At 38.1% G+C, this 8,750-nt stretch overlaps 2 protein-coding genes across 4 annotated transcripts in view; both read left to right on the top strand.

Moving 5' to 3' along the window:
• Positions 1–2,181, top strand: part of slc25a34 (solute carrier family 25 member 34) — an 8,189-nt gene extending 6,008 nt beyond the window's left edge. Inside the window, exons 4-6 of the mRNA XM_016526318.1 lie at positions 1,271–1,423; positions 1,527–1,661; positions 1,752–2,181. Of these exons, the coding sequence (XP_016381804.1) occupies positions 1,271–1,423; positions 1,527–1,661; positions 1,752–1,925 (462 nt within the window). The 3' untranslated portion in view covers positions 1,926–2,181. The remainder of the gene's footprint in view (positions 1–1,270; positions 1,424–1,526; positions 1,662–1,751) is intronic.
• Positions 2,182–5,687: 3,506 nt separating this feature from the next.
• The window catches only part of fblim1 (filamin binding LIM protein 1), a 6,661-nt gene continuing 3,598 nt past the window's right edge, over positions 5,688–8,750 (top strand). Inside the window, exons 1-2 of one of the 3 annotated variants that reach the window (XM_016526320.1) lie at positions 5,688–5,927; positions 6,517–6,682. In XM_016526320.1, coding sequence (XP_016381806.1) covers positions 6,532–6,682 — 151 coding nt within the window. In that variant the 5' untranslated portion in view covers positions 5,688–5,927; positions 6,517–6,531. The remainder of the gene's footprint in view (positions 5,928–6,516; positions 6,683–8,750) is intronic. The other 2 variants (XM_016526319.1, XM_016526321.1) reach the window with 2 other exon arrangements.

The following is an 8,750-nucleotide window of genomic DNA, read 5'->3' on the forward strand; positions in this document are numbered from 1 at the left end:
TGAGTATATTTGAGTGTGCTGTATGAGTGTATTCGAGTGTGTTGTATGAGTGTATTCGAGTGTGTTGTATGATTATATTTGAGTATGTTGTATGATTATATTTGAGTATATTTGAGTGTGCTGTATGAGTATATTTGAGTATTGTATGAGTGTATTTGAGTGTGTTGTATGAGTATATTTCAGTATTGTATGAGTGTATTTGAGTGTGCTGTATGAGTGTATTCGAGTGTGTTGTAGGAGTGTATTAGAGTGTGTTGTTTGAGTGTGTTGTATGAGTGTATTCGAGTGTGTTGTATGAGTGTATTCGAGTGTGTTGTATGAGTGTATTCGAGTGTGTTGTATGATTATATTCGAGTATGTTGTATGATTATATATGAGTATATTTGAGTGTGCTGTATGAGTATATTTCAGTATTGTATGAGTGTATTCGAGTGTGTTGTATGAGTGTATTCGAGTGTGTTGTATGAGTGTATTCGAGTGTGTTGTAGGAGTGTATTCGAGTGTGTTGTATGAGTGTATTCGAGTGTGTTGTATGAGTGTATTCGAGTGTGTTGTAGGAGGGTATTCGAGTGTGTTGTAGGAGTGTATTCGAGTGTGTTGTAGGAGTGTATTCGAGTGTGTTGTATGAGTGTATTCGAGTGTGCTGTATGAGTGTATTCGAGTGTGTTGTATGATTATATTCGAGTATATTGTATGATTATATTCGAGTATATTGTATGAGTATATTCGAGTATGTTGTATGAGTATATTCGAGTAAGTTGTATGAATGTATTTGAGTGTGTTGTATGAATGTATTTGAGTGTGTTGTATGAGTGTATTCGAGCGTGTTATATGAGTATATCCGAGTGTGTTGTATGAGTGTATTCGAGTATATTGTATGAGTATATTCTAGCATTGTATGAGTATATTCGAGTGTGTTGTATGAATATTCGAGTGTGTTGTATGAGTATATTCTAGTATTGTATGAGTATTTTCGAGTGTGTTGTATGAGTATATTTGAGTATATTCGAGTATATTGTATGAGTATATTCTAGTATTGTATGAGTATTTTCGAGTGTGTTGTATGAGTATATTCGAGTGTGCTGTATGAGTATATTCGAGTGTGCTGTATGAGTATATTCGAATGTGCTGTATGAGTATATTCGAGTGTGCTGTATGAGTATATTCGAGTGTGTTGTATGAGTATATTTGAGTATATTGTATGAGTATATTTGAGTGGGTTGGTGGCTTTTATCTGATGTTTTATTGACTGAGTGTTTGTGTTGTTCAGGACGTGTCGAGCGCATTCATGTCCATCTACCGGCGTGAGGGTGTGATGGGTCTGTGGCGGGGTGTTAACGGGGCCGTCCCTAGGGTCATGGTGGGGTCAGCCGCTCAACTGGCCACATTCAGCTCGGCTAAAGACTGGGTCACACGCGCACAGGTCAGCAAACACACACACACATATCTGCATATGTAAATGACCACAGACTCACATGTGTGAGAATGGAATCCAATATGAGTTGAGTTTGTGAATGTGTTTGCAGTGGTTCGGTCCTCACAGCTGCCTCACTGCGCTCATTGCCGCCATGATCAGCGGGGTCGCCGTGACCATCACCATGACGCCGTTTGATGTCATCAGCACACGCCTGTACAACCAACCGGTGGATGAGTTCAAAAGGGTAAAACACACACACACACACGCTATATAAGACTATATAAAACAACATTAACAATTTACAGTATGCATTAAAATCAAACCTCTCTCTCAGGGGCGTCTGTACTGCGGGTTTGTGGACTGTCTGATGAAGGTTTGTGCTACTGAGGGGATCCTGGGTCTGTATAAAGGAATGACGCCAGTGTTTGTGCGTCTGGCTCCTCATACGGTTCTCAGTATGCTGATATGGGACGTCCTGAGACAGCGAGCGCTGCTGTACAGGCACTGATTCACCACACATGACCTGGAGCAGGTGTGAACAATCATGAAGGAACGCCACGCGGCGTTTACTGCTCAAATCTATCTGGATGAGGAGTTTTTATCGTCATAACGCACATAATGATACTTGGACTTGAACTGACTCTTGAAATGCAGTTGAAGAGGATCATGGGAAGGACAATTTTACCTCACTGGTGTGTTTCATTTTTGACATAACTGTAAAGACTCTGTATTTTTTAATGTAGTTTATTATTAAAGTTTTACTGACTGACTTGCGTGTGTCTGCATTTACATTTACATTTAGACATTTAGCAGATGCTTTTATCCAAAGCGACTTACAAATGAGGACAATGGAAGCAATCAAAATCAACAAAAGAGCAATGATATGCAAGTGCTATAACAAGTCTCAGTTAGCTTAATGCAGTACACTAGCAAGGTTTTTATTTTAATCATATAATAAAAAGAAAACGGATAGAATAGAAAAAGAATAGAGCAAGCTAGTGTTAGAGGTCTTTTTTGCTTTTGTTAATTGTATAATAAATAAAAAGAAAACAAATAGATAGAATACAAAAGATTAGAGAAGCAAGTGTTAATTTTTTTTTTTAAAGAAAACAAGCAGTTAGTAAATAAATGGAGTGCAAGTCTAAAAGGGGCAAGTTTATTTAAAGAATAGAATTAGAATAGAGAGTGATAGAGTTAGAGTGTCAAATAAAGATGGAACAGATGTGTTTTTAGTCGAAGACATTTATTAGTGCTGCTTCATGGGGGAAGTCGTGGCCTAATGGTTAGAGAGTCGGACTCGTAACCCAAGGTTGCGGGTTCGAGTCTCGTACCGGCAGGGATTGTAGGTGGGGGGAGTGAATGTACAGCGCTCTCTTCCACCTTCAATACCACGACTGAGGTGCCCTTGAGCAAGGCACCGAACCCCCAACTGCTCCCCGGGCGCCGCAGCATAAATGGCTGCCCACTGCTCCGGGTGTGTGTTCACGGTGTGTGTGTGTTCACTGCTGTGTGTGTGCACTTTGGATGGGATAAATGCAGAGCACTAATTCTGAGTATGGGTAACCATACTTGGCCACATGTCACGTCACTTTCACTTTCACTTTCATTTCATGTCTGTCATGAACTCATTTATATGTTAAATCAGGATTCCCAAACATTTTTATACGTTTTTAATCTAAAATATTTAGTTTCCCTAAAAGTTTGTTAATATTTCAGTAATTTAGCAGTGTTTTATTTTGTTTCAAAATTACTTAATGTAATTTTTTATTTTGTAATAAACATGTTTGTCAGTTGAACAATTTTTTAATCTAAAATGTTTACTTTATATCTTTCTTAGAAAAGAAGTCAATATTTTAACCATTTAAAAACATTCACACAGTTCGGTTAATGGTCACGACATGCAGGTAACAAATTAAAATATTAAATATTTTTAGTGCGTGTTTAATTCGATTGTTTTTATTTTAAAAGTATTTACTTATTGTAATTAAAAAAATTTTTGATTACATTTATTATTCAAGCAACTTTCAGCTTCTCACAAATCCCCAGACAGCACACGCACATCTGCGAGACGTCTGTTAAATATCGCTTCATCTGGAAAGCTTCTGCTGTGTACAAACATCTTATATATTCGAGTATATTGTATGAGTATATTCTAGTATTGTATGAGTATATTCTAGTATTGTATGAGTATTTTCGAGTGTGCTGTATGAGTATATTAGACATTTATTATTTAAGCAACTTTCAGCTTCTCACAAATCCCCAGACAGCACACGCACGTCTGCGAGACGTCTGTTAAATATCGCTTCATCTGGAAAGCTTCTGCTGTGTACAAACATCTGACAGACATCTCTAAGATGTCAGTTTTACATCATAAACATCTTAAAGACATCTTCTAAACGTCTATTTGACATCTGATAGGAAGCGTCCTGTAGACGTATTGCAGATGTACATGATGTCCGTGTGCTGTCAGGGTTTGCTTTACTCTGTACAGTGAGTGATGTTGACTGCCTATGAGGGAAAAGTATGAGTTCATCTATAACAGGAATAAACGAAGGATGTTTTGCTTCTGTTACAAGTATCAGGGATATGAATCATTTGTTATGGTGCTTGTACTTTTACCTCAAATGCTCCTCAGAGAAGCCGATCACTGAAGAAGCGTTTATCTGATGCACGTATGCCAGTGCAGATAAACACTAGTTAATCACTAACTAAACACAGTAAAACAAACAGGTTAAACGTCTTCCTCAGGAGCTCAGTGATGACAGGCCATGATTCACCAACAACCTTCCAGCCCTCAGAAGTCTACATGTTCCTCACAGATACTCTGGCGCAGTATTGGGTTGCTCTTATAAACGTGTGCTTGTTTAGGTAATGTAATGTCATGTTCCTCAGATGTTCCTCTCTCGTCTCTTCAGGACTTTCTGGAGCTCTCCTCTCAGGCCTGATTTCTTGTGGGCGGAGCTGGTGTGAGGAGGATGATGTCATCACTGGACAGGATCCCTCCTGCAGCTGTGACATCACCGGTGCATTCCACAGCCCCTCCCCCTCTCTCCTCTGTTTTTCTTCAGCTCCTCCCTCCAGATTCCAGCATGACGAAGGCTCTACTCACACTAAACCCAAAGCTATCTGCTGATATAGAGTCTCATCTCGCGGGACAATCCCACACTAACTCTCCAAAATATTCTTCAACTGCAGTTTCACAGCTGTCTACTAAAGAGCACCACATGCACATCATGTAGTTAATTAGTTTGTCTCGTTCAGATAGTTTGTATAATTTATGCCATTTATTGAGTTTACACAATTGTTTAGTTTGTACAGTTTTGTGTCAAGTTTTTGTAGTCTGCATAGTTTATATAATTTGTTTAATTCATATAGTTTGTATAGTTTATATAAGTCAAGTTTATGTAGTTTGGATAGTTAATATTGTTTGTTTCGTTCATGTAGTGTTTGTAGGTTATATAGTTTATGAAGTTTGAGGTTTATATGATTTGTTTCATTCATACAGTTTATGTAGTTTGTATACTTTATACAATTTGTTCATTTCATATAGTTTATATAGTTTAAGTTAATATACTTTTTATAGCTTATGCAGTTTGAAGTTTATATAATTTGTTTAGATCATATAGTTTGTATTGTTTATATAATTTGTTTCTACAGTGCATATAGTTTATATAGCGTCTACAGTTTATGTAGTTTGATTATATAATTTAGATCATTTGTTTAGTTTATATACCTTAAGTTGTATGTAGTTTTTTTTTATTTATACAATGTTCAGCATATGTAATTTGTTTAGTTCAGTGTTTTCATGTAGATTGTATAGTTTTTGTAGCTTTTATGGTTGATGTAGTTGAAACGGCTCATTAGTTTGATGTAGTTTATGAAGTTGTCAATGACTTTGTGAAGTCAGCAGTGAGTTTAATGCGGGAGAGAGAGATTGAGAACGAGTGGAGTGGGGGATGGGAGAGAAAAGAGGGCAGACACTGAGGGAGGTAGAGAAAACAACACTGATAGAACAATGAGAGAGAGAGACAGATCAAGAGAGAGACTCCGAGCTGAGCTGGAAAGACAAGTACAGTCACATCCTGCTGCCTCTGTGATAAAGCAAGGTGTGTGTGTGTGTGTGTGTGTGTGTGAGTGTGTGTGTGTGTGTGTGTGTGTGTGTGTGTGAGTGTGTGTGTGTGTGTGTGTGTGTGTTCAAGTAACTGCATGCCTTTGTGTGTTTGTAGACATGCATGCCTGCCTGTGTGTGTGTCATACATTTTACTGCGCTTTGTCAGTCAGTAACTGTTTAACTCTTCACCTCTGCTGATCTGAGAGAGAGACAGAGAGAGAGAGAGACAGGAGGGCGAGCGAGGGAGGGAATGAGGGAGGAAAAGGTGTGGCCTGCTGCAGATACGACCCTGACTGCTACAGCTCTCTCTCTCTTTCTCTCTGTCTTTGAGTGACTACAGCGCTGCAGATCGAAAGGAACGAGGAACCACACAGAGGAAGAGTTTGATCTGCTGTTCAGGTACGTTTGAGCTCAGAGAGAAAGAGACTCTAGGAATTTCTCAGCAGCAGGACAGAAACCGAACAAAGCCTCATGATATGAGTGTCTGTGAACTTCTTAAGTCCTGCTCTTCATTCAATCATCAGCTCGTTTCGTTCTTTTATAATGTGCTGCTGAAGATCTTTCAGACGGATCTGTGAAGTTCTTCAGTGTGTGAAGCATCTGACACACTCCGCACATGTGTGTGTGTGTGTGTTTCCAGATTTATTCTGTACAGGAAGAGTTCATAACTGCAATATGTGAGAGAACGTTTAAGTAACGTATATTCAACCTAAACTTGAGAGACATGAGAAGACATCAGGTTTCGGTACTGAAGACACGGACATGTCTGGCAGAACGTCTAAAGCACTTTCAGATGCAGTTATTTAGCTATTGTTTATTTAGTTAATTTATTTAGTTGATCTCATCAATGTGTAAACGTGTTCAGTAACTCCATGTAGAATTAAGCAGATTTTAGTACCTATTTTTCAGTTTGAAATAGTGTCAGATGTTGTTTCAACGTTGAACAAGCGTTGTCAGAAACTTCCCAGTGTTTTATTCAGTTTCTCGGGTGTGTTTCAGCATCATGGCGTCTGCGGCCCCTCAGAAGAGGATGGTGTCGTCCGTCTTCATCACGCTGGCGTCTCCGTTCACACCGACGGCTCGCGTCCACAGCACACCCGCCGCCTCCTACAGACGGGACAGCACACGCCACACCGACACGCCCACTCCAGACCGTAACGACATCTCATTTATTTGTAGAGATTTTCTCACAATACACGATTTCAAGGCAGCTTTACAGAAAATCATGATGTTAATGTTTATAATCTCTAAATACCTGGACGATAACATAGTTTAGATTTTACTATATATACAACTTTATATGAATATATCTGTGCAATTTGAGCGCTGTACCCACACCTACAATCCCTGCCAGTACCGAGACTCGAACCTGCGACCTTTGGGTTACAAGTCCGACTCTCTAACCATTAGGGCTGCAACAAACGATTATTTTGATCATCGATTAATCTAACGATTATTAGACCGATTAATCGGCTAATCGTCGATTATTTCGCTGATTGATCAGTAGACATTTATTGATTATTCAGCTTTTGCAATTAGTTAAAATATTGAGTTATACATATTCTAACATATAAATTAAGGTAATCACTTCAGCTTTTGAAAGTCATATTATGTAATTATACAATTAATTTATACAAATAAATATATTGTGGCACACAAAATGAGATGGCAGAGAAACTCTTATTCAGCATTTAATTAGCTATATGAAAAAGTCACTGAATGACATTATTCTGCCTGACATCTCCTTCTGTAAGTCATGTGGTATATAAAGGTAAGTGATAAGACGTTTTATTTTTTGATAAACTATTTTATTCACAACATAATCTCTCTTAAAATACCTTGATAATCAATGATAATCAAAACAAGTTTGATCTCTGCAAACCAAACTATAACTTTAATTAAATATTTTTTCCCCACTAATAAACAGATGTTATCATTAGCGAGCTCCACACTGGAGAGCTGCTCTATAACAGAAAACCTAGCTGTAATTCTAACTGAAAGCGACGCTGACTCTGGTTTTTCATGTTTAATGCTGTAAAGCTGCTTGATTTAAGGCAAAAAGTACTAAGTTATATAATAAACGTGAGGTGACTGGACTTTACTGGAGAACCGAACTGCAGCGCTCCTACAAACATTCACAGCACTGTAATCAGATGCTTTCTTAACTGCTGCTTTCTCGCCGCTGGCAGTTTTTGTTATGGGTTTTTTGTCGTTATTGAGAGGAAAGTGCGCAGCATATATTTACAGATTCATCCAAACGCTGCTCAGCAGCTTCAGGTTCGGCTGAGTTTGATCTGATCTGAAGTGCTGTCTTCTTCTCTTGAACTGCATCAGGAGAGCTGAATTACAGTCTTGTGCTACAGCGCCACACTGGTCAAACCGCGTTACTGCAGGCTCTTACATCAGCTCACATGAGATCAAACCACTACTCAACAACAAATCCGACAGTTTTTTATTGTCGACGTTGTCGATAATATCAACTAATCGTTTCAGCCCTACTAACCATCGACTGCTCCGATATTTAACTTTATATGTAGACCTGTGCAATTACATACTTTACATTTTTTCTGTAAATCCAACTATACTATATATCCAACTTAATATATATCTGTGCAATAATATAGTTTATATTTTGCTATATATCCAACTTTACTACATATCCAAATTTATATATAGATCTGTGCAATTATATAGTTCTCATTTTTTTCTATATAAACAATTATACTATATATCCAAATGTATATATAGATCTGTGTGCATGTAAGGCTGGGCAAGGGGCAAAAATGACACTAAATTGGACAAAAATGCCCCTGCACAAACAAATTAAATCTATTACGTTTGTTGCTAACAAAGTGTAAATGAATAGAAAGTGTCGACTGTGCATTAAATTAAGATCTGCTCATGTTGCACCGTATTTCATTTTAGGCGTTTTTACAGTGTTGCGCATTATAACCAATCACACACGATTCTGTTGAGCTTAGGAACGCAGTGGCCAATCAGAGGCGTTCAGATGAGTCATCGCTGAAACTCATCAGCTGAGCTTTGTTGAGTGCGCGTGTGTGCGATGACTGAATTCCGCGAATTCTCTCATCATAAACAACCAGTGTTGCGAAGGTTACTTTGGAAATGAAATAGGTTACAAATTACAAGTTACCCTATTTAAACTGTAATAGTAGTGTAACTTTTTCAATTACTTTATTAAAGTAATGTAACTGATTACTT

This window comes from Sinocyclocheilus rhinocerous, unplaced genomic scaffold, assembly GCF_001515625.1.
Source record: "Sinocyclocheilus rhinocerous isolate Xijiao unplaced genomic scaffold, SAMN03320098_v1.1 scaffold2648, whole genome shotgun sequence".
In the NCBI taxonomy this organism is placed as follows: Eukaryota; Metazoa; Chordata; class Actinopteri; order Cypriniformes; family Cyprinidae; genus Sinocyclocheilus; species Sinocyclocheilus rhinocerous.